Source organism: Mesoplodon mirus, assembly GCF_964341445.2.
Source record: "Mesoplodon mirus genome assembly, chromosome: 6".
Lineage (NCBI taxonomy): Eukaryota > Metazoa > Chordata > Mammalia > Artiodactyla > Ziphiidae > Mesoplodon > Mesoplodon mirus.
In genome coordinates this window covers 5,219,291-5,246,077 of record NC_138982.1, presented here as the reverse complement: position 1 = coordinate 5,246,077, position 26,787 = coordinate 5,219,291, and the positions used below count along the sequence as shown (strand labels likewise).

Below are 26,787 nucleotides of genomic sequence, written 5' to 3'. Positions count from 1 at the left end.
TGGCAAGCGGGGGCCACTCTTCATTGCGGTGCGCGGGCCTCTCACTATCGCAGCCTTTCTTGTTGCGGAGCACAGGCTCCAGACGCGCAGGCTCGGTAGTTGTGGCTCACGGGCCTAGTTGCTCCGCGGCATGTGGGATCCTCCCAGACCAGGGCTCGAACCCGTGTCCCCTGCATTAGCAGGCAGATTCTCAACCACTGCGCCACCAGGGAAGCCCTGTCTGCTATCTTAATTCTGTCCCAAATCTGAAATCATCATTTCTTCAAGAAACTCTGTTTTTTTAAAGAAGGAAATAACATTTCAAGATCATAATCTGTATTCTAGGGGATACTGAGTCAGTCACTGTTTGAGGCCTTTCAGTAGACAGGTAGATATAAGTATCCTAGCTCTATCTGTGGTTGCACACAGAACTCTTTTCATCTTGTAAAGCTGAAACATTATACCTGTTAAACAATAACTCACCATCCCCCCAAGACCCTGGCAACCACCATTCTACTTTCTGTATAAGTGGAATCATACAGCATTTGTTTTTTGTGATTAGCTAACGTCCTTAAAGTTCATCCATGTTGTAACGTATGTAAATATTTCCTTCCTGTTTAAGGCTGAATAATATTCCATTGTATGGATATACCATATATTGCTTATCCATTCATCTCTTGATGGAACTTGGGTTGCTTCCACATTTTAGCTATTGTGAATGCTGCTGTGAACATGGATGTACAAATATCTCTTCAAGACCCTGCTTTCAATTCTTTTGAATATACCCAGAAGTAGAATTGCTGAATCATAAGGGCAATTCTACATTTAGTTTTTTGAAGAACCACCATGCTATTTTTCACAGCAACTATACCATTTGACATTCCTACCAACAGTGCACAAGGGTTTCAATTTCTCCACATACTCACCAACATCCTCACTATCTGTTTTTTTGATAGTAGTCATCCTAATGGGTATGAGGTGGTATCTCATTGTAGTTTTGATTTGCATTTACCTATTGGGTAGTGATATTGAAATCGTTTTATGTGTTTATGGGCATTTATATATATTCTTTAGATAAGTGCAAGTTCCTTGCCCATTTTTTAATCAGAATTTTTGTTGTTGAGTTTCAGGAATTCTCTATATATTCTGGATATTAATCCCTTATCACAAATGATTTGCAAATATTTTCTCCCATTACATGGATTGCCTTTTTACTCTGTTGACAGTTTTTTTTTTTGACAATATGTTTTGATGCACAAAAGTTTTAAATTTTTGTGAAGTCCATTTTGTCTATTTTTACTTTTGTTGCCTGTGCCTTTGATGTCATATCCACGAAATCATTGCCAAATCCAGGATTGTGAAGCTTTTTTTTTTTTTTTTTTGCGGTACGCGGGCCTCTCACCGTTGTGACTTCTCCCGTTGCGGAGCGCAGGCTCAGCGACCATGGCTCACAGGCCCAGCCGCTCCGCGGCATGTGGGATCTTCCCGGACCGGGGCACGAACCCGTGTCCCCTGCATCGGCAGGCGGACTCTCAACCACGGCGCCACCAGGGAAGCCCAGGATTGTGAAGCTTTTACCCTATTTTCTTCTAAGAGTTTTATAGTTTTGGCTCTTACATTTAGATCTTTGATCCATTTTGAGTTAATTTTTGTGTATGGTCTTAAGTAAGGATCCAACTTCATTCTTTTTTTTTTTTTTTTGCGGTATGCGGGCCTCTCACTGCTGTGGCCTCTCCCGTCGCGGAGCACAGGCTCCAGACGTGCAGGCTCAGCGGCCATGGCTCACGGGCCCAGCCGCTCCATGACATGTGGGATCTTCCCAAACCGGGGCACGAACCTGTGTCCCCTGCATTGGCAGGTGGACTCTCAACCACTGCGCCACCAGGGAAGCCCCAACTTCATTCTTTTTACAGTTTTCCCGGAAGAGGAAGAGACTGACCATTCCCCTTTGGATTTTTGGTACTCTTGTTGAAAATCATTTGACAATAAATGTGGGGAATTATATCTGGGCTCTTTATTCTCCTCCATTGGTCTATATGCCAATACCACTATGTTTTGATTTTTGTAGCTTTGCAGTGAGTTTTAAAATCAGGAAGTGTGACTTCTTCAGCTTCTTTCTTCTTTTTCAAGATAGTATTGGCTATTGAGGGTCCCTTGAGATTCCCTATGTATTTTAGGATGGGTTCTCTATTTCTGCAAAAAATGTCATTGGAATTTTGCTGGGGATTACAGTGAATCTGCAGATTGCTTTAGTTAGTATTGATGTCTTAATATTAAGTCTATGATCCATGAACATAGGATATATTCCCATTTATTTATGTCTGTTTAATTTCTTTGAACAGTGTTTTGTAGTTTTCATCGTACAAGGCTTTCACTTCCTTGGTTAAGTTTACTGCCGTTTTTATTCATTTTTATGCTGTTGTAAATGGAGTTGTTAATTTCCTCTTTGGGTTATTCATTGTTAGTGTGTAGAAATGCACTGATTTTTATATGTTGATTTTTGTATCCTGCTACTTTGCTGAATTCATTTATTCTAACAGTTTTCTCTCTCTCTCTCTCTGTGTGTGTGTGTGTGTGTGTGTGTGTGTGTATTCTTTAGGGTTTTCTACATATAAAATCATATCATCTGCACATAGAGGTAATTTTACTCCTTCCTTTCCAATTTGGATGCCTTTTATTTCTATTTCTTGCTTAATTGCTTGGTGAGAACTTCCAATTCTACATGGAATAAAAAGACCTTTACACAGAAAACTATAAAACACTGATGAAAGAAATCAAAGATGACACAAACAGATGGAGAAATGTACTATATTCTTGGATTGGAATAATCAATATTGTGAAAATGACTGTACTACCCAAAGCAATCTACAGATTCATTGCAATCCCTATCACATTACCAACGGCCTTCTTCACAGAATTAGATCAAAAAATTTTACAATTTGTATGGAAACACAAAAGACCCTGAATAGCCAAAGCAATCTTGAGAAAGAAAAACAGAGCTGGAGGAATCAGGCTCTCCAACTTCAGACTATACTACAAAGCTACAGTAATCAAGACAGTATGGTAGTGGCACAAAAACAGAACTATAGATCAATGGTACAGGATAGAAAGCCCAGAGATAAACCCATGCACCTATGGTCACCTAATCTATGACAGAGGAGGCAAGAATATACAGTGGAGAAAAGACAGCCTCTTCAATAATTGGTGCTGGGAAAACTGGACAGCTACATGTAAAAGAATGAAATTAGAGCACCATACCTACACATGCCATACACAGAAGTTTTCAAAATGGATTAAAGGCCTAAATAGACCAGACACTATAAAACTCTTAGAGGAAAAACGTAGGAAAAAACACTCTGACATAAACCACAGCAAGATCTTTTTTGACCCACATCCTAGAGTAATGAAAATAAAAACAAAAATAAACAAATGGGACCTAATTAAACTTAAAAAGCTTTTGCACAGCAAAGGAAACCATAAACAAGACGAAAAGACAACCCTCAGAATGGGAAAAAATATTTGCAAACAAAGCAACGGAAAAAGGATTAATCTCTGAAATATACAAACAGCTCATGGAGCTCAATATAAAAAAAAACAAACAACCCAATCAAAAATTGGACAGAAGACCTAAATAGACATTTCTCCAAAGGAGACATACAGATGGCCAAGAGGCACATGAAAAGATGATCAGCGTCACTAAATTATTAGAGAAATGCAAATCAAAACTACAATGAGGTATCACCTCACACCAGTCAGAATGGCCATCATCAAAAAATCTAAAAACAGTAAATGCTGGAGAGGGTGTGGAGAAAAGGGAACCCTCTTGCACTGTTGGTGGGAATGTAAATTGATACAGCCAGTATGGAGAACAGTATGGAGGTGGCTTAAAAAACTAAATATAGGACTACCATATGATCCAGCAATCCCACTCCTGGGCATATACCCTGAGAAAACCATAATTCAAAATGACACATGTACCCCAATGTTCATTGCAGCACTATTTACAATAGCCAGGACATGGAAACAACCTAAGTGTCCAATGACAGATGAATGGATATAGAAGATGTAATACTTAATATACAATGGAATGCTAGCCATAAAAAGGAACGAAATTGGGTCATTTTTGGAGATGTGGGTGGACCTAGAGTCTGTCAACCAGAGTGAAGTAAGTCAGAAAGAGAAAAACAAATATTGTCTATTAACTCATATATGTGGAATCCAGAAAAATGGTACAAATGAACCTATTTCCAGGGCAGAAATAGAGATGCAGATGTAGAGAATGGACATGTGGACATGGTTGGGGGGAAGGGCAGGGTGGGACGAATTGGGAGATTAGGATTGACATAAATACACTACCATGTGTAAAATAGATAGCTAGTGGGAACCTGCTGTATAGCACAGGGAGCTCAGCTCCATGCTCTGTGATGGCCTGGATGGGTGGGAATGGGGTGGAGTGGGAGGGAGGTCCAAGAGGGAGGGAATATATGTATACATATAGCTGATTCACTATGTTGTACACCAGAAACTAACACAACATTGTAAAGCAATTATACTCCAAAAAAAAAAAAAAAGTGGTGAATGTGTACATCCTTGCCTTGTTCCTCATCTTGGAAAGCTTTCAGTCTTTCACCATTGAGTATGATGTTTGCTGTAGCTTTTTTATATATGGCTTTTATTTTGTTGAGCTAGTTTCCTTCTATTCCTAGTGTGTTGAGTATTTTTATCATGAAAGGGTGTTGGGTTTTGTCAAATGCTTTTTCTGCATCAGTTGAGATGATGATTTTTTTTCCTTCATTCCATTAATGTAATGTAATACGTTGATTTCTTTTCATATGTTGAACTATTCCAACATTCCAGCTATAACTCCCACTTGGAAATGGTGTGTAATCCTTTTAATACGCTGCTGAATTTGGTTTACTAGTATTTTGTTGAGGATTTTTGCATTGATGCTTATAAGGAATATTAGTCTTTAGTTTTCTTGTATTGTCTTTGTCTGGCTTTGATATCAGGGTAATGCTAACCTCCAGGAATGAGTTAGGAAGTGTTCCCTCCTCTTTAATTTTTTGGAAAAGTTTGAGAAGGATTGCTAGTAATTCTTTAAATGTTTTGGTAGAATTTCTCGGTGAAGCCACCAGGTCCAAGGCTTTTCTTTGGAGTTTTTTGATTACTGATGCAATCTCCTTACTAGTTATAGGTGGTACTGAGATTTTCTATTTCTTTGTGATTCAGTCTTGGTAAGTTTTGTGTTTCTAGGAATTTATCCATTTCATTTTGGTTGTCTAATTTGTTGGCATACCATTGTTCATAGTATTGTTTTATACTTTAAATTTCTGTATAGTTGATAGTAATGTCCCCACTTTCATTTCTGATTTTAATAATTTGAATCTTCTCTTTTTTTCTGTTCATCTAGCTAAACATTGGTCATTTTTGTTGATCTTTTCAGCTGTCTTTCATTGACTTCCTCTATTGCTTTCCTATTCTCTATTTCCTTTGTTTCTGCACTCTAATTAATCTTTATTATTTTCTTTCCTTTGCTAGCTTTGGGTTTAGTTTGTTATTCTTTTTCTAGTTCCTTAAGTTGTCAAGTTAGGTTGTTAATTTGAGACCTTTCACATTTTTTAATGTAAACTTTTATAGTTATAAATTTTCCCCTTAGCACTGCTTTCACTGTGTCCGGTAAGTTTTGTGTTTTCATTTTCATTAATATCTTACGTATTCTCTAATTTCTCTTGTGATTTCCTCTTTCATCCATTGGTTATTTACAAATGTGTTGTTTAATTTTCATAAATTTATGAATTTTTGTTTTTTTTATGTTATTGATTTCTAACTTCATCCATTTGTGGTGACTTAGTTGTGGCCTAACATCGAGTCTATCCTGGACAATGTTCCATGTGCACTTGGAGGACTGCGTATTCTGTAGTTGTTGGGTAGATGTTTTTGTTGTTGTTGTTTGGCCACACCACGCAGCTTGTGGGATCTTAGTTCCCTGACCAGGGATCAAACCCGTGCTCACTGCAGTGGAAGCACAGAGTCCTAACCACTGGACCACCAGGGAGTTCCCCAGGGTGTTTTTATAAATCTATTAGATCTGGTTGGCTTACTGTGTCACATCCTGTTTTGTTACTTTTCTTCCTGTTTCATTACTTTTCTTCTATCTGGTTATTCTATGTATTATTGAGAATGGGGTGTTAAAGTCTCCAACTACTATTGTAGAACTATTTCTTCCTTCAGTTCTGTCAAATTTTACTTCATATGTTTTAGGGATCTGTTATTAAGTGCGTAAGTGTTTGTAACTGTTATATATTCTTGCTGTATTGAATCTTTTATTAATATGTAATGTCCTTCTTTGTCTCTAGTAACCTTTTTTGATTTAAAGTCTATTTTGTCTGATACTAATATAGCTACCCTTGCTTTCTCTTGGTTATTATTTTCATGGAATATCTTTTACCATCCTTTCACTTTCAACGTCTTTGTGTTGCTGGATCTAAAGTGGGTCCTGTTTTAGATACATGTAGTTGGATTTCTTAAATTCATTCTGCCATTCTGTCAGGAGTTTAACCCATTTCCATTTAAAATGATTACTCACAGGGATTATTTCTGTCATTTTGCTATTGTTTGTAATATCTTATGGCTTTTTTTCCCCCTCATTTCCTGTATTACTGTGTTTTGGTGTTTAGTTGAATTTTTTGTAGTGAAATGTTTTTCTCTTCACTTTTCTCATTTCCTTTTCTATATATTTTATCACTGTTTTCTTTGCAGTTACCATGGAGATTACATTTAACATTATAAATTATAACACTCCCCCACCTCTTTTAGTTGTCGATGTTGCACAATTACATCTTTATACATGTGTGCCCCAAAACATAAATTAATAATTATTTTAAATTAATTTAGTCTCATTTATTTTTTATTTATCTTTATTTTTGGCTGCATTGGATTTTCGTTGCTGTGCACGGGCTTTCTGTAGTTGCGAAGAGTGGGGGCTACTCATCGTTGCAGTGTGCAGGCTTCTCCTTGCAGTGGCTTCTTTTGTTGCAGAGCACAGGCTCTATGTATGTGGGCTTCAGTAGTTGTGGCTCGCAGGCTCTAGAGTGCAGACTCAGTAGTTGTGGTGCACGGGCTTAGTTGCTCCGCGGCATGTGAAATCTTCCCAGACCAGGGCTCGAACCCGTGTCCCCTGCATTGGCAGGCAGATTCTTAACCACTGCACCACCAGGGAAGACCCTAGTCTCCTAAATTAGGTGGAAAATGAGATGTGACATTACGTACCAAAGTTACAATAATATTAGCTTTTAGACTAATGATTGTTTTTTAAAAAATTATCTGTTTCTTAACACATTATCGACTGGAGACTTATTAATGTGTCTTTCGTTACCCAAATGTTATTGACTGGAGATGTATCAATATGTTTTTAGAGAGTGATACAATTAACATCACTGTGCCAAGCTGTTAGAGCTTAAAATTGATCAAAGGTTCTCTTTACAACTTATGATTGTCATTGTCATTCACATTTTGCTCCTTTAGGTTTGTGTTCCAATCTTGTGTATATTATAAATGCAATTTTATTATGGTAAAATTTTCAGAAACGACGCGTCCTGAAATTTTGAGTGAAGAAGAATTGTTCGATGAATTTATGCAGATTCTTTCTCTGATTTTCCAAGTGGCGTATATACTCCTGTCTCTGAAGATGATAGTCTAAATCAGAACCGTATTCTGAAGAACTCTGTGAATATTAGGCCAACGAAAAGGCAAAAACCCTTAGAGATTGATTCTGATACAGAAAGTGAAAATGAAGCTCGTGGTGCTGGAGAATGCTCCTTTGCTTCTGCAGAAGAGTGGATTGAAGACAACATTTCACGAAAATTAGAAGACTTACAGATGTGTCAGGTGTAACTATTGAGTGTGATAACCTGCAAAGTGTTAGTGAAATAACAGAATTAATTTTTGGTAACTACTTTTTCGTGTTGGTCACTTCTCAGACAAACTTGTATCACCAACAGAATGAAAAATCATATAAGAAGTGTGGTAAAGCTTCAAAATGGACTGATATAACTGACAGTGACATGAAGAAGTTTCTTGGATTAATAATTTTGGTGGGACAAATAAGAAAGTCACACTGGAAAGAATATTGGTTGATTGATCCCTTACTTTGAAACACCTATCTTTCCAAAGATTATGACGAGAAGAAGGTTTGAACAAATAATGACGTTTCTTCACTTGAACGAGAGCCCAGAAACTCCACTTCCTGCAGACAGAATTTTAAAAGTTAAACCTCTTTTGGATTATTTTCTACCAAAATTTCAATCGATCTATAATACCCAAACAAGAGCTATCACTTGATGAGGCAATCATAAAGCGGAGAGGATGGCTCAGATTCAAAACCTATAATCCTGGAAAACTTACAAAATATGCAATTTTGGTCAGGATGGTTAGTGAAAGTGAAATCGCATATCTGTGCAACCTTGAGATTTACACAGGTGAAGGAAAGAAACTGCAAGAAACAATATTATGGGTCCTACAACCTTATCTTTTTTTTTTTTCCTACAACCTTATCTTGATTTATGGCACCATATTTACTAAGACAGTTATTACAACAGTGTGTCCACATCTGAAATATTGTTGAAAAGTAAAACCAGAGTTTGTGGGACCATAGGAGAGAATCGTGGTCTACCAAACGAAATAAAGGACAAATCTAAAAATCTACAGGGGGAGAAATGACATTCTTACAGAAGGGAGAAGTGATTCTTATATGGAAAGACAAGAAGCTAGTCCGCATGGTGACAACTATTCATGGTGCCTCCATAGCATCTACAGGAAAGGAAGACAGGAGGACTGGCCATCAGATAACTAAGCCTACTTGTGTATTAGAGTATAACGTATGAAAGGAGTTGATTGATCCAATCAATATCTGGCAAACTTCAATATCCTCTGGAAAACTTGAAAATGGTGTAAGAAAGTGGGTTTCTATTTGAGTAATTGCAGTTTATTCAATGCATTTAAAATTTATTGTAGCCTTAAGGCACAGAATAAAATTACTTACAAGCAGTTTTTGTTAGCAGTAACTAGAGAATGGGTAACTGACCATTCTGGTGAATGTAGTGGTAGTCCTGCGCCTGGTCCTTCTTGTGGCATTTCTAAAAGAGTCCCTGCACAAAGATCCACCTTGTCAACTCTCAGGTAAAATAAAAGAACATATCCTAGAGGAAATAATCCCCACAGGACTAAAAAAAAAAAATGCTACCAGAAAGTGTAGAGTCTGCTCTTCCAGGGGAAAGTACAATGAAACATGGTGTATTTGTAATAGATGTTCTGTTCCCCTGCACAGAGGTGCCTGCTATACTCCCTGTCACGCTCTAACGAAATAATAGAATGCTTTAGTAAGACATGTACAAAGTTTCAAATAAATACATTAAGTGCAAAAAAAGTTGTTGATATTTACTCAAACACGGGTGTTTCTGTAGTCACTTGCATAACAAATTGATGGCCACAGACGTTAGTTTCTACAAAAATCCCCTGGTCAGTAATGTGTTAAATCATGTAGAAAACAAAAAGTGGAGATACACGTCTTTGTCATAATAATAGTAGCTTTTATAATTGCCCACGTATTTACCATGCCATTTACTTTTACTGAGAGCTTTAGTTTTTCATATGGCTTCGATTGACTGTCTAGTGTCCTTTGATTTCAACCTGAAGGACTCCCTTTACCATTTCTTGTAGGGCAGGTCTAATGGTAACGAACTACTTCAGCTTTTGTTTATCTGAGAATGTCTTAATTTTGTTCTGTCTTTTGAAGGACAGTTTTGCCAGATATGGGATTCTTGATCGACAATTTCTTTCTTTCAGCACTTTGAATGTATCATCTCACTACCTTCTGGACTCCAAAGTTTCTGTTGAGAAATATGCTGGTAATCTTATTGATGATTCCTTGTACGTGATATGTCACTTCTCCCTTGCTGCTTTCAAGATTCTCTCTTTGTCTGTGTCTTTCAAAAGTTTGATTATAGTACTTCCTGGTGTAGGTCTCTCTGAGTTTACCTTTCTTGGAGTTTGTTGAGCTTCTTGAATATACATATTTGTATCTTTCAACAAATTTGGGAAGTTTTCAGCCATCATTTCTTTAAATATTCTCTCTGCCACTCTCCCTTTTCTCCTTCTAGGACTCCCACAGTTTGTATGTTGGCCTGCTTGATGGTGTCTCACAGGTCCTTTAGGCACTGTTCACTTTTTTAAAAAATATATATATATATTTATTTATTTATTTGGCTGTGTTGGATCTGTTTTTTTCTCTTTTACAACTTTATTGTAGTATAATTGCTTCACAATGGTGTGTTAGTTTCTGCTTTATAACAAAGTGAATCAGTTATACATATACATCTGTTCCCATATCCCTTCCCTCTTGCGTCTCCCCCCCCTCCTACCCTCCCTATCCCACCCCTCCAGGCAGTCACAAAGCACCGATCTGATCTCCCTGTGCTATGCATTTGGCTGTGTCGGGTCTTAGCTGCGGCAAGTGGGATCTTTTGTTGCAGTGTACGGGCTCTTCTTTGCAGTATGCAGGCTTGTGGCATTTGGGCTTCTCTCTAGTTGTGGTGCGTGGGCTCCAAAGCACGTGGGCTCTGTAGTTGTGGCACTTTGGCTCTCTAGTTGTGGCACGCAGGCTTAGTTGCCCTACGGCATGTGGGATCTTAGTTCCCTGACCAGAGATAGAACCAGCATCCCCTGCACTGCAAGATGGATTCTTTTTTTTTTTAATTAAAAAAATGTATTTATTTATTTTTTGGCTGCATTGGGTCTTTGTTGCTGCACGCGGGCTTTCTCTAGTTGCGGCAAGTGGTGGCTACTCTTTGTTGTGGTGCACGGGCTTCTCATTGCGGTGACTTCTTGCAGAGCACAGGCTCTAGGCTTGCGGGCTTCAGTTGTTGCAGCACATGGGCTCAGTAGTTGTGGTGCACAGGCTTAGTTGCTCCGTGGTATGTGGGATATTCCCAGACCAGGGATTGAACCTGTGTCCCCTGCATTAGCAGGTGGATTCTTAACCACTGTGCCACCAGGGAAGTCCCTGAAAGGTGGATTCTTAACCACTGGACCATCAGGGAAGTCCCACACTGTTCAAGTTTATTCAGTCTTTTTTTTTCTGTTCCTTAGACTCGATAATTTCTATTGTCTTATTGTCACATTTACTGATTCTTTCTTTTGCCTGTTCAAATTGCCTTTGAATGGCTCTAGTGAATTTTTCATTTCAGTTATTGTACTTTTCAACTCCAGAATTTTTTTGATTTCTTTTTAGGTTTCCCATCTCTTTATTGATATTTCCATTTTGTTCATATATTTTCTCTTAATTTTTCTCCACATCTTCCTTTAGTTCTTTGAATATTTTTAAGATGGTTGTTTTAAAATCTTTGTCTAGTAGTTCTGCCATCAGCTCTTTTTTTTCAGGGACAGTTTCTGTAGACTTGTTTTTTTCCTTCGAATGGGCCATACTTTTCCGATTCTTTGTATCCCTTATTTTTTGTTGAAAACTGAACATTTCAATCTAATAATTTGGTATGTCTGCAAGTAAGGTTCTCTTCCTTCACCAAGGTTTTCTAGGTTTTGTTTTTGTTTGTTTGTTTGTTTGTTTTAAATTGTCATGGCTGTCTCTCTGCTGAGGATCAGCCTGAGGTATAAACTTAAGGTCTTTTTTTAGCTACACCTTACTTGGGCATGTGCAGTGACTTTCTAATTTCCCATATGTGCATTTCCTTTTATTTTTTTTAATTATTATTTTTAAAATTTTGTCTGCATTGGGTCTTCATTGCTGCATGTGTGGTTTCTCTAGTTGCAGTGAGTGGGACCTACTCTTTGTTGTGGTGTGTGGGCTTCTCAGTTTGTGGTGGCTTCTGTTGTGGAGCACGGGCTCTAGGTGCATGGGTTTCAGTATTTTTAGCATGTGGGCTTAGTAGTTGTGGTGTGTGGGCTCCAGGGCATGCTGGCTTCAGTAGTTGTGGTGCCTGGGCTCGGTAGTTGTGGCTCGTGGGCTCTAGAGTGCAGGCTCAGCAGTTGTGGTGCATGGGCTTAGTTGCTCCACGGCATGTGGGATCTCCCCAGGCCAGGTATCAAACCCATGTTCCCTGCACTGGCAGGCGGATTCTTAACCACTGTGCCACCAGGGAAGTCCCTGCATTTGCTTTTAAATGTCCTAGTTTTTAAATGTATGGTTTCAAAAAGGGGAAAAGAGAAGAATGAAGAGAAGAAAAGGACAATGTTCCTTTAAATCCCCTGTAAGTCACTTTAACCAGCGTGAGAGGAGCTTATAACAATGGGAGGAAATACAATGAGACCCCTGCCTCTTTTTCTGCTCCTCTGAGATCAGAAGCAGCAATCAGTCAGATCACAGAACCCCAGAATTTAGAGGACAAGGTCCTTTTTGCCCACCCTGACTCACACAAACTGGGTATAACCTGCTCCTGGTACATTGTGCACAGCTGCCTGCCTTAAAGCTGAGGGTGGGGAATAGGTAACTTTTACCCTGATGAGAGGTGAAATAGACTGAAATTAACCACAAATCATCACTTAATCCTTCAGTGGAATTTGCAAGCCTCAATAGACTCAGAGTTCCAAAATAGTTAAAATAAGACAGATTATGCCAGTGAAGTTTTTTTCTAGTTGGGGAGACTCATTCCTGATGCTTCCTACTCTGCCATCTTCCCAGAATCATCTCTTCCTGATCTTGAAGAATTGGATGATTTCAGATTTGGAGCAGAACTGAGACCACATAAGCTTCAATAATAATAGTGAACTGAAATCCATAAAATATGTTTAAATTCATGACCTCATACTGATATTAGATTAAAAAAAATTTTTTACAGTAGGTCCTTGTTGGTTATCTATTTTAAATATAGCAGTGTGTTCATGTCAGTCCCAAACTCCCAATCTATCCCTGCCCCCCCAACCATAAGTTCATTCTCTAAGTCCGTGAGTCTCTTTCTGTTTTGCAAATAAGTTCATTTGTATCATTTTTTTTTAGATTCCACATATAAGTGGTATCATATGATATTTGTCTTTCTCTGTTGGACTTACCTTCACTAAGTATGATAATCTTCACTAAGTATGATAATCTCCACGTCCATCCATGTTGCTGCAAGCGGCATTATTTCATTCTTTTTAATGGCTGAGTAATATTCCATTTTATATATACCACATCTTATTTATTGATGGACATTTAGATTTTCTTCCATGTCTTGGCCATTGTAAACAGTGCTGCAGTGAACATTGGGGTGTATGTATCTTTTCGAACTGTGTTTTTCTGCAGATATATGCCCAGGAGGGGAAATGCTGCATCATATGATAGCTCTATATTTTAGCTTTTTAAGGAACCTCCATACTGTTCCTCACAGTGGCTGTATCAATTTACATTCCCACCAACAGTGTAGGAGGGTTCCCCTTTCTCCACACTCTCTCCAGCATTTATTGTTTGTAGATTTTTTTTTACACCTTTATTGGAGTATAATTGCTTTACAATGGTGTGTTAGTTTCTGCTTTATAACAAAGTGAATCAGTTATACATATACATATGTTCCCATATCTCTTCCCTCTTGCGTCTCCCTCCCTCTCACCCTCCCTATCCCACCCGTCTAGGTGGTCACAAAGCATCGAGCTGATCTTCCTGTGCTATGTGGCTGCTTCTCACTAGCTAGCTATTTTATGTTTGGTAGTGTATATATGTCCATGCCACTCTCTCACTTTGTCACATCTTACCCTTCCCCCTCCCCATATCCTCAAGTCCATTCTCTAGTAGGTCTGTGTCTTTATTCCCATCTTACCCCTAGGTTCTTCATGACAGTTTTTTTTCTTAGATTCCATATATATGTGTTAGCATATGATATTTGTTTTTCTCCTTCTGACTTACTTCACTCTGTATGACAGACTCTAGGTCCATCCACCTCACTACGAATAACTCAATTTTGTTTCTTTTTATGGCTGAGTAATATTCCATTGTATATATGTGCCACATCTTCTTTATCCATTCATCCGATGATGGACACTTAGGTTGCTTCCATCTCCTGGCTATTGTAAATAGAGCTGCAATGAACATTTTGGTACATGACTCTTTTTGAATTATGGTTTTCTCAGGGTATATGCCCAGTAGTGGGATTGCTGGGTCATATGGTAGTTCTATTTGTAGTTTTTTAAGGAACCTCCATACTGTTCTCCATAGTGGCTGTGCCAGTTCACATTCCCACCAGCAGTGCAAGAGTGTTCCCTTTTCTCCACACCCTCTCCAGCATTTATTTTTTTATTTTTTATTTTTTATTTTTTTTTTGCGGTATGCGGGCCTCTCACTGTTGTGGCCTCTCCCGTTGCGGAGCACAGGCTCCGGATGTGCAGGCCCAGCGGCCATGGCTCATGGGCCCAGCCGCTCCGCGGCATATGGGATCCTCCCAGACCAGGGCACGAACCCGTATCCCCTGCATCGGCAGGCGGACTCTCAACCACTGCGCCACCAGGGAGGCCCAGCATTTATTGTTTGTAGATTTTTTGATGATGGCCATTCTGACTGGTGTGAGATGATATCTCATTGTAGTTTTGATTTGCATTTCTCTAATGATTAGTGATGTTGAGCATTCTTTCATGTGTTTGTTGGCAGTCTGTATATCTTTGGAGAAATGTCTATTTAGGTCTTCTGCCCATTTTTGGATTGGGTTGTTTGTTTTTTTGTTATTGAGCTGCATGAGCTGCTTGTAAATTTTGGAGATTAATCCTTTGTCAGTTGCTTCATTTGCAAATATTTTCTCCCATTCTGAGGGTTGTCTTTTGGTCTTGTTTATGGTTTCCTTTGCTGTGCAAAAGCTTTGAAGTTTCATTAGTTCCCATTTGTTTATTTTTGTTTTTATTTCCATTTCTCTAGGAGGTGGGTCCAAAAGGATCTTGCTGTGATTTATGTCATAGAGTGTTCTGCCTATGTTTTCCTCTAAGCGTTTTATAGTTTCTGGCCTTACATTTAGGTCTTTAATCCATTTTGAGCTTATTTTTGTGTATGGTGTTAGGGAGTGATCTAATCTCATACTTTTACATGTACCTGTCCAGTTTTCCCAGCACCACTTATTGAAGAGGCTGTCCTTTCTCCACTGTACATTCCTGTCTCCTTTATCAAAGATAAGGTGACTATATGTGCGTGGGTTTAACTCTGGGCTTTCTATCCTGTTCCATTGATCTATCTTTCTGTTTTTGTGCCAGTACCATACTGTCTTGATTACTGTAGCTTTGTAGTATAGTCTGAAGTCAGGGAGCCTGATTCCTCCATCTCCGTTTCTCATTGTCAAGACTGCTTTGGCTATTTGGGGTCTTTTATGTTTGTATACAAAATGTGAAATTTTTTATTCTGATTCTGTGAAAAATGCCAGTGGTAGTTTGATAGGGATTGCATTGAATCTGTAGATTGCTTTGGGTAGTAGAGTCATTTTCACAATGTTGATTCTTCCAATCCAAGAACATGGTACGTCTCTCCATCTATTTGTATCATCTTTAATTTCTTTCATCAGTGTCTTATAATTTTCTGCATACAGGTCTTTTGTCTCCTTAGGTAGGTTTATTCTTAGATATTTTATTCTTTTTGTTGCAGTGGTAAATGGGAGTGTTTCCTTGATTTCACTTTCAGATTTTTTATCATTAGTGTATAGGAATGCCAGAGATTTCTGTGCATTAATTTTGTGTCTTGCTACTTTACCAAATTCATTGATTAGCTCTAGTAGTTTTCTGGTAGCATCTTTAGGATTCTCTATGTATAGTATCATGTCATCTGCAAACAGTGACGCTTTACTTCTTCTTTTCCGATTTGGATTCCTTTTATTTCCTTTTCTTCTCTGAATGCTGTGGCTAAAACTTCCAAAACTATGTTGAATAAGAGTGGTGAGAGTGGGCAACCTTGTCTTGTTCCTGATCTTAGTGGCAATGGTTTCAGTTTTTCACCATTGAGGATGATGTTGGCTATGGGTTTGTCATATATGGCCTTTATTATGTTGAGGAAGGTTCCCTCTATGCCTAATTTCTGGAGGGTTTATATCATAAATGGGTGTTGAATTTTGTCGAAAGCTTTCTCTGCATCTATTGAGATGATCATATGGTTTTTCTCCTTCAATTTGTTAATATGGTGTATCACGTTGATTGATTCGTGTATATTGAAGAATCCTTGCATTCCTGGGATAAACCCCACTTGATCATGGTGTATGATCCTTTTAATGTGCTGTTGGATTCTGTTTGCTAGTATTTTGTTGAGGATTTTTGCATCTATGTTCATCAGTGATATTGGCCTGTAGTTTACTTTCTTTGTGACATCATTGTCTGGTTTTGGTATCAGGGTGATGGTGGCTTCGTAGAATGAGTTTGGGAGTGTTCCTCCCTCTGCTATATTTTGGAATTGTTTGTAGATTTTTTGATGATGGCCATTCTGACTGGTGTGAGACGATATCTCATAATTTTGATTCCCATTTCTCTAATAGATAGCAGTGGTGGAATCTTTTCGGGTACCTCTTGTCCAGCTGTATGTCTTCTTTTTGTAAAAAAAAAAAAAATATATATATATATATATATTTTATTTATTTATTTATTTATTTATTTATCTATCTTTGGCTTCGTTGGGTCTTCATTGCTGCGCATGGGCTTTCTGTAGTTGCAGCAAGCTGGGGCTAGTCTTTGTTGCTGTGTGCGGACTTCTTATTGCAGTGGCCTCTCTTGTTGCAGAATCACGGGCTCCAGGTATGCAGGCTTCAGTAGCTGTGGCACGTGGGCCCAGCAGTTGTGACGCGCAGGCGCAGTAGTGGTGGCACATGGGCTTAGCTGCTCCGCGGCATGTGAGATCTTCCCAGACCGGGGCTTGAACCCGTGTCCCCTGCATTGGCAGGCGGACTCTCAACCACTGCGTTACCAGGGAAGTCCCTGTATGTCTTCTTTGGAGAAATGTCTGTTTAGGTCTTCTGCCTATTTTTTGACTGGGTTGTTTGTTTTTTGGATATTGAGCCCCATGAGCTGTTTGTAAATTTTTGAGACTAATTCCTTGTTGGTTGCGAATATTTTCTCCCATTCTGTGGGTTGTCTTTTCATTTTGTTTGTGGCTTCCTTTGCTGTGCAAAAGGTTTTGAGTTTAATTAGGTCCCATTTGTTTATTTTTATTTCCATTACTGTAGGAGATGGATCGAAAAGATATTGCTGTAATTTCTGTCAAAGGGTGTTATGCCTATGTTTTCCTCTAAGAGTTTTATGGTATCTGGTCTTACATTTAGGTCTATAATCCATTTAAATATTAATAATAATAATAATAACAATTGCAGTGAACTGAAATGTATAAAATATGTTTAAATTCACAACCTCATAGTAATATTAGACTTTTATTTTTTATTTATTTATTTATTTTTTTGGTGGGCGGGGCTCTCACTGTTGTGGCCTCTCCCATGTGGAGCACAGGCTCCAGACGCACAGGCTCAGCGGCCATGGGTCATGGGCCCAGCCGCTTCGTGGCATGTGGGATCTTCCCGGACCGGGGCACGAACCTGTGTCCCCTGCATCGGCAGGCAGACTCTCAACCACTGCGCCACCAGGGAAGCCCCATTATTAGATTTTTAAAACAGGATTATCTTCAGAAGATAAGGAACCAATTCATTTTCTTGAAAATTGGTAAATCAATGGAAGCACTATTAATGTGGGACCTTCTTGACATATAAGAATGACCCAGAGGAGAAGAAGCTAGCTTTCAGAGGTGGTTTACATCTGGTTCACCCTTATTCTGAGAGTTATAGCCCATCTAGGTAACAGTTTTAAATGGGGGAGTGTCTTTGATTTTAGCATTCATTTTCACAGATTTTTCTTTGGATTTGGCAAATGCCTTCAGGGAAAAAGTGAGTTTTCATCTTCTTGATTTTTTTCCCTTGATAATTCATCATTATCTTATTAGTTCTTTAATGCTTTTAAGAAGAAGACCTTTCTTTAACATAGTTTATTCAGCTTTTTTCATTGTCTTTGGAGGCAGAGTTGCCCACTCTACTATTACCAAAAAGTAGGCTACTCACCTCATGGAATTTAGTCTTATCTAGACATACTCATATAAAACTAATTACACAGATGATTAAGCTGTGTAATTTGTAGGAAAAGTCTAAGATAATATACAGTGGTATGATTAGGTAAGATCTGTTTCTTTCAGCATACTGATATATGGCAATGACACCAATTATTTATAAGTTTCTATGTTTCAGGTTCTACATACTTTCTATATGTTGTCTGACTTAATTCAACCTATGAGATACAGGCATTACTATGTTTTCTCTTTTACAGATGAAGAAATCAAGGCTCAAAGATGTTGAGTTTGTCCATGTCACACAGTTTAATAAATGGTGAAGCTGCTAGTCACGCAGGCCACCTGACTCTGAACTCTAAACCTTTATACTTTACTCTTTATAGTGCTAGAAGAGCATATTAAAAGAGGACCTGATCTAGTCATGGGATCAGGGGAGATTTCCCTGAAGAAGGAAATGAGTCGAGAGCTGAAGGTCAAGTATGAGTTAACTAAGTGAAAAGGATAAGAGTGCCTAGGCCTAGAACCTGGAAGGAGATGACACTTGAAGACTTGAAAGAAGTCTGGTGTGGCTGTTAGGGAGATTGGCAGAATATGTGGCTCCACACTCTTGGGGGATTCTCTTACATTGATATTTACTCCCCATATGTCTGCTACAGATGTATTCTTCCCACTTTAAAACTGGCTGACTCCTGATGGTGATGCAGTAGGAAGAACACAGCATCACCTCTGAAGTATTCTTGCCAAAAAATACTGAACCTGAATTTGGTAAAGCCTTTAGATGTAACTTAGTTTACAAGAAATATAGGGGATGAAGAAGTATGTTAAATGATAAGAATACAATAAGCCAAATCTGAAATGTGAGTAATTCTATAAGACAAATGGCCTATTTCTTCAACAAATAAATGTCAGGTTAAAAAAAAAGAGGGTGGGGGAGATGAGTGAGATTGTTACAGATTAAAAGAAATTTAGGAATGCTATATGGATTCCTTGAATAAAAACCCCAAAAGACATTTTTAAGACATTTGGGGGAGAATTGAACATGGACTAGATATTAAGTGATAGTAAGGAATTCTTACTATAATTGGGTGTGACAGTGGTGTTGAAGTTATGTTTAAAAAGGGTCTGTATTGATTAGAGATGAATACTGAAATATATGTGGGTAAGGAAGGAATGAAGCAAGTATGGAAGATTGTTGGTTATCATTGAACCTGGATTAATGAATACTTGGGTTCATTGTACTCTTTCTCTACTTTTGTGTATTTTTGAAAATTGCTCTAACGAAAAGTTTAAAATCTAGCTGAAAGGTGATAGCCGTTGAAGTTGGCTGATATTTTTGAGAAGTATCTTTATTTAAAATAAAGGTGGGAGGGGTGAACATAGTGGGTGACATAGTTGTTGGAGACCAGAATTTAAAGGGGAGAGAGTACTCTGTGATGTCAAGCAGCAAAAATGGCAGAATTTAAGAATTTGTAACATGTTACTAGGTTTAGCTGAACCTGAATTATTGGTGGCTAGTAAATTGTTTAGTTGGATTTTACTACCTGAAGCAGATATAGAAGGACAGAATGGTCCTTTGCAAGAAATACTGAACTAGCAGCAGAGAGACCTACTTCTAAGGAATCCTGGGAAGATCATTTTACCTCTCTGGGTCTCAGACGGTTTTAGCATCTGATATATTGGTACAATTCTCCCAACACTCTCTCTTGCCAGCTCTGGGCAGCTATAGATTTTGGATTAAACAGTTTCCGAGGTTCTCTCAAGCTCTGAGATTCCATGATGCTAATGAATGTGTGTGTGTGATTGTGCCTCTGCAAAGGAGCAATTAGATATCAGAAAATCCAAGGAAATATTTTCCTACAGAGTGGCACAGTCTTAGATAACAAGAGCACGTGATGGGAGGGTAAACTTAATATAAACCTTTGTGTGTGCCATACAGAATCCATTGTTGCTAGCTTCTTAGCTACTTAATAAATAAAGACCACCTAAGAATGTGGCACGTCATTTACCCTTCGAATTAGTCCAGTGAATTGTTAGACTGGCCTGTAACTTTGGGTCAGACACAGTTCTTTTAGTTTTTTGGGGAAGCAGCTTCCAAAAAACATCAATTTATTTATTAGCATCACTTGCTTTTCATATTTTCTAGTTAAAACAAATAGTTTTCTTTGTGTGTATGTATGTAAAACCCCATAATGCTCTATTTCTGGCGGAGAACATTATAAAATTCTTAAAATCAGTTTTCTTAGAAGTCATAAAAGTTTTGACACAGGAATACTTAAATTGCCTAAGAGTAGTAGCTTCTTTTAGATGTAATTTCCTTTAACACCTGTTGTACTTTTTTCTTAATTTAGGCAACTCACAATTTTTTATTGTCAACCTCTACTTCCTTTGACTCTACAAAGAAAATTGTATCTACAGCAGCCCCTAAAGCCCAGGAGTCCAGCAAATCATCAAACAGACTCATGACTGAAAAACAGGTAAACCTAAGATATTTGAAGCCAGTGTTTGTCAAAGTATATGTCAAAGAATACCACATCTACAAATGTGAAAAATCTTACTTTCAAAGGCTGCTTTAGTAAAATCATTTTGGGAAATGATGGGTTAAAGACTATTAAGTGATACCATTATTCTAAGACTTCACAATACACTAAGTCCCCTACATACGAACCTTCAATTTGCGAACTTTCAAAGATGCGAACGTGTATCTGGTGCCAGCAAGGAACCAGAACCTGTGCCATCAACGTCAGACGTGAGTTAAATTGCATCTTGCCCTCCGTCTCCTATTGCTGACGATCCTTCATCTCTACCATCTCCCACCTCCTCTCTCTCCTCCAGTCAGTAACTCTTCCTGCCCGTTCACTTGATACCAGCCCCTGGATGCCAGCTGTTGTACTGTACTGGTGTACTTGTCAAGGTACTGTACTGTAAGATTAAAAATGTTTATTTTTTGTGTTTGTTTGTTTTTTATGTATTATTTGTGTGAAAAGTGTTAGAAACTTATTACAGTACAGTGCTGTATAGCCGATTGTGTTAGTTGGGTACCTAGGCTAACTTTGTTGGACTTAAGAACAAATTGGACTTATGAACACGCTGTCGGAACAGAACTTGTTTGTATGTAGGGGACTTACTGTACTATCAGTCTCCAAAAAGAGGCTTTAGTATACACTATTTCCTACTTATTTAACACTAATCTGATGAATATTTCGTTAGACTGGTGTTCTGCAGAACATATTTTGGAAAATACCATTCTCAACTATTTTCAGAATTTGCAAACAGTTGTTTTTCTTTCTCTTAAAAGAGCTATCAAGGAACGATATGTGTAACTGGGTCATTCAAAATGTGTGACATTGTTATTTATAGAGCATTTTGTTTTTATGAATCATCGTAGGCATCCACTTATATACCCACACGGAGCTTTTGGCTCCTAAGACAGATATCAGCAATAATTTTAGTTCTGTGTCATTAATCTTTGTGACCAGAAGACATAAATAAGGGAAAAGTTTGTGGGAGGGAGGAGAGTTATAGAAAGGATAAAGAAAGGGAAGAAAGTCAGCAGTCAAAAGGAAAGATTTGTTTGGCCCTGAGTCATAGTGCTATCAGAGAGTCATCATAATTTGTTTTTTGTCTTGACACATTTTTTAAAAATTGAAGTATAGTTGATTTACAGTACTATATTAGTTTCAGGTGTACAACATAGTGAATCAGTATTTTTACAGATTTTACTCCATTAAAAAATGTAAGATAATGGTTATAATTCTCTAGCTATATGGTGTATCCTTGTTGCTTATCTATCTTGGTAGATTTTTTAATGCCTGAGGGGCATTTGGATGTGGAGAATACTTTTAAAAATTGTCTAGGAGGATGGGAGGGGAAAAGTCTAAATTATTAATCTTAAAGTTATGATATTTACATACTCTACACTAATGAAAATGTATAAAATATATTTTTTCAAGCATTTTAAATAGATTGAATATTCACTCAAATTATATTTTCACAAATAAATAAGATACTTAAGGTATTTTTAAAAAGAACACAAAGTACCTCACACAGTGATTTCAAAATTGATCATTGTACTTAAGAGCCTGTTATAAAACTGTTAATATCATGGATTTAAATGTGTCATTTAAAAAAATCTCCATTTCTGTTCTTATCTGTATTTTATGTTCTTATTTTTCTTCCCATTGTTAGGTTTTTACTTATTTTAGTTTTTATTCTTTTTTAATCTAGAGAGTGGGAGTTACCCTCTCAGGTTTATGGTGTAAATACATATTTAGAATCAGCAATACAAAACTTGAGTGTCTTTCACAATGATTCTACTAGAATCAGTTACCTGGATGGGCAGACTCCTTTTCATAGTTAGTTCCTTGTATAATGGACAAGTTCTCTCTAAATTACTGGCTCTGTCAAGTCAGATATGTTTTGATTTTGTTGTGACCCTAGTCAGGATTAAAGTGACACTTGTTTCTTAGTGACTCAACCTTTCTTTACTCTTCAATTAATATAACCTAATTTGCAGCTTTTTATTTTGATTGGGGCCTGGTCTGGTTCAGTTAAATAAAAAACCTAAGGGCGGGACTTCCCTGGTGGTCCAATGGTTAAGACTTGGCCTTCCAATGCAGGGGGTGTGGGTTCGATCCCTGGTTGGAAGCTAAGAACCCACAAGCCTCGTGGCCAAAAAACCAAAACATAAAACAGAAACAATATTGTAACAAATTCAATAAAGACTTTAAAAACACAAAAAACAAAAACCCTAAGTTCTGCTTGTTTCACTGAAATTACAAGGTTTTTTATTTTTATTTAATTTATTCATGAAGGCCTATATATGAGTATTCTGGAAGGATATAATGTAATTATCTGTGCTTCTTTGCATCCTTTTTAGTCTCTTAATTTTGTTAGAAACAAATTTGTTTTAATTTTAATCATTATATGTGTATAAAAAAGCTTTTGGAGAAAAAGTCTGTTATTCTGGAAACAAAGGAAATTATATACAAGGGTATTTCTTCACCTTACATCTTAAAGTTGATCCTTTTCTCCCTTCTAATTGTAGCGGGAAGAAGCAGAATGGGAAAGCATAAACGTGCTGTTGCTGATGCATGGCTTAAAACCTTTATGTCAAGTCAAAAGAACAGATATGGAAGGTAATCAGGTCCTATTCTTGCTTCTTAAGATAAAAATGTTCTTTTTCTGTTAAAAAATTTTTGATGTTAAATTTTTTTCCTTATCTTTATTTTTACTATGTGTATTACATTTCAGAAAATCTAGATCTCATCATTTTTGACAAACAGTCATCACAGAGGATGAGGGAAAATTTAAAAACCTTGATGGAAGAAACATCACGTCAACAGAACATTATCCAGGAGCTCATAGAAACTAATAAGCAGCTTAAGTAAGAAAATGGAAAAAAAAGATCTCTTTTGAATTGTTTGTGTACAAGTGGTATGCATTCTAAAAATAACTCCCTTGAAAAAAATCTTGAAATTTAATTTTCCATTTTGATTAAATATTAAATTAAAAATGTTTTTATTAGGTAAATCTTTTGGTAACAGCTTAGCTTAGATATGTAATGGTATCCTGTATTTCTTCAGTTGGTTTGTGTTATAGGATAGAAATTTTAAGAATGCAAAGAAATTTTAGAAACTCATTGTGTTATTAGATGGATATGTTTGTTGATGTTTTATTTTTATTTTTTATTTATTTTTTTAATTTTATTTATTTATTTTTGCGGTACGCGGGCCTCTCACTGTTATGGCCTCTCCCATCGCGGAGCACAGGCTCCGGACGCGCAGGCCCAGTGGCCATGGCTCATGGGCCCAGCCGCTTCGCGGCATGTGGGATCTTCCCGGAGCGGGGCACGAACCCGTGTCCCCTGCATCAGCAGGCAGACTCTCAACTACTGCGCCACCAGGGAAGCCTCTATTTTTATTACTAAGGGAAGGAATTGTGTGTCTGTTATTAGAAATGAACTTCAGCTACAACACAGCCGAGCAGCAGATCAGGAACAACGAGCTAATGACTTGGAACAAATTATGGAGAGTGTGAAATCCAAAATTGGTGAAATGGAGGATGAATCCCTAAATAGGGCTTGCCAGCAACAGAATAAAATAAAAGAATTTCAAAAGGAGCATAAAGCTTTACAGGTACTGAGCTAAACATTTTCTTACATGATGGTATTAAGACAGCTTGTCAGGGTTACAGGTGACTTCCGTGTTACTTATTCAGTGGTCCTTATCTTACTTGACCTATCATTGTTGTTACCTTGAAATACTTTATTTGCTTCGTTTCCAGAACATCCTCTCTTTTGGTTTTCCTCAACCCCATTGGTTGTTTTTCAGCTCCTTTGCCGATTCTTCTCATCTTCCTAACCTCTTAGTGTTGGATTCCCCAGACCTTTCTCTTTCCTATAAATTCTAACTCCCTTGGTGATGCTCAGTCTAATTCACAGCACTTTTAAATCCATAGCACACACCTCTTCCCTTAATTTCAGACTCACATCCTGCACCCTACTTGATATCTCTACTGGATGTCTAATAGACATCTAGAACTTTTTTACGTGTCTAAAACTGAGTTCCTGAATTTCCTCCCCAAACTTTCTTCTTTTAGTCTCCATTCTGGTCCAAGTCACCTTCATTTCTTTCCTGCTTCTCTCTTGGTTCCCCTACTCCCACCCTTGCCTTTTTCAATGTGCTCTCAACATAGTAGCTCAAAACACTCCAATGACTTTCCTTTTTTTTTTTTAAAAGGAAAATCAAAAACTCTTACCATGGCCTTACATGATCTGGCCCCGTGTTACCTTCTGACTTCATCTACTATACCGCTTGCATATTCTGCTCCAGCTACAATGATATTCTTGCTTTTCTTTGACATTTTCCTTGACCGTTCTCACCTCAGGGATTTTGTACATCTTGTTCTTCCTTTTCCCTCTGCCATGCATGCTTTTTTAAAGATAGCTGCATGGTTTGTTTTCTGTCTCCTTACTCAAGTGTCACATCACAATCTCTCAGGGATTCTTTTTTTTGACTACTTTGCTTACAGTTGGCAGTCCTGTCCCCCACATATCATATTGCCTTCCGTGCTTTGTTTTATCCATAGTTCTTAGCACCATCTAACATGCTAATATACTATATACACTTCGTTTTGTTTATGTATCTCTCTGTTAGAATGTAAGCTCCATGAGGGCAAATATTTTTGTCTATTTTGTGTAGGGCTAAGAAAGTGTCTGCTTTATTATTAGTTGTAGATGTTCAATAAATACTTGACTTATTGAGTTAAATTTATGTAACATTTATATGGAATATACTTTGTGATTTTAAGTTGTTTTATTACTTTTTATTGAAATAACAATGTTATAACATTGAATACTTAATTTCCTAATGTAAAAAACCCCTTATTTCAAACCTCTGGTGTTTATTATGATTAAACAAAATAAATCTTTTGTAGTGATAACCAGTATTTAGTTTTATGAGGCATTACAGATACTTAGAAACATTATATCATCATAAATGCTTTTTGTCGGCACAACATCATATGTACCTATTGCACACAGGGAGTTCAGGCTGCCTAAAAGGGACCACTACTCCTCAGGCAGCGTCTGGATGTCCCCTCAGTTTATACTGGCAGCACTGAAAGGATCTAATGAGTTAATATAAATTTCAGGAGCCAGAGAGAATCAGCCAGAGATACTAAGAAGCTCTGGCATGAGGCCGCAGGCAGTTGGCGTTCTGCCCTCATTTAGGCTGCCAGCTTGGGGTGGACAGTGCTCTACCTGCTGGTATTGATCATCATTCTGGAGAAGACACTGTCATCCTTTGATGGCCAAGTCTGTTTCTGTTATTCATCAGTCAACAGAATCTTCTACTGTTAGAACTTTACTTTTTTTTTTTTAAATAAATTTATTTATTTTATTTATTTATTTTTGGCTGTGTTGGGTCCTCATTGCTGGGTGCAGGCTTTCTCTTGTTGTGGCGAATGGGGGCTACTCTCCGTTGTGGTGCACGGGCTTCTCATTGCGGTGGCTTCTCTTGTTGCGGAGCACGGGCTCTAGGCACGCGGGCTTCAGTAGTTGTGGCACGTGGGCTCAGTAGTTGTGGCTCACGGGCTCTAGAGTGCAGGCTCAGTAGTTGTGGCGCACGGGCTTAGTTGCTCTGCGGCATGTGGGGTCTTCCCGGACCAGGGCTCGTACCCGTGTCCCCTGCATTGGCAGGCGAATTCTTTTTTTTTTTTTTTTTTTTTTTTGTGGTACGTGGGCCTCTCACTGTTGTGGCGTCTCCTGTTGCGGAGCACAGGCTCCGGATGCGCAGGCTCAGTGGCCATGGCTCATGGGCCTAGCCGCTCTGCGGCATGTGGGATCTTCCCGGACTGGGGCATGAACCCGTGTCCCCTGCATCGGCAGGCGGACTCTCAACTACTGCGCCACCAGGGAAGCCCTGGCAGGCGGATTCTTAACCACTGCACCACCAGGGAAGCCCAGAACTTTACATTTTTAGGTTTGCTTTGTTAGGTTGCTTTCCTCATCAACGGTACATTCAAACTCTCTTTACAGGGAGGGGGATTTTGGAAATATTTCTGTATGCATTTGATTTTGACCTTGCTCTCAGATATAGGACCATGCGGAAACCTGAAGCTCTTTAACTCATCAACTTACTGATGTGAGAAAGCAGCCATCAGGTGGTACTGACAGAGGGAGATGAGGGCAGGGGAGAGCAGTGTTTTTTTTTTTTGTTTTTTTTTTTTAAGGACGATGCCTATTTTTTTTTTCAGAGAGGTTG

General features: G+C 38.1%; 1 protein-coding gene across 6 annotated transcripts in view; it reads left to right on the top strand.

Annotated features, from left to right (window-relative positions):
- The window catches only part of CEP70 (centrosomal protein 70), an 82,001-nt gene that overhangs the window by 3,791 nt on the left and 51,423 nt on the right, over positions 1 to 26,787 (top strand). For 5 of the 6 annotated variants that reach the window (XM_082625132.1, XM_082625131.1, XM_082625128.1 and 2 more), the window contains 4 exons: positions 20,374 to 20,499; positions 23,070 to 23,160; positions 23,276 to 23,408; positions 23,979 to 24,159. In XM_082625132.1, the coding sequence (XP_082481258.1) occupies positions 20,485 to 20,499; positions 23,070 to 23,160; positions 23,276 to 23,408; positions 23,979 to 24,159 (420 nt within the window). In that variant the 5' untranslated portion in view covers positions 20,374 to 20,484. The remainder of the gene's footprint in view (positions 1 to 20,373; positions 20,500 to 23,069; positions 23,161 to 23,275; positions 23,409 to 23,978; positions 24,160 to 26,787) is intronic. The other variant, XM_082625133.1, reaches the window with a different exon arrangement.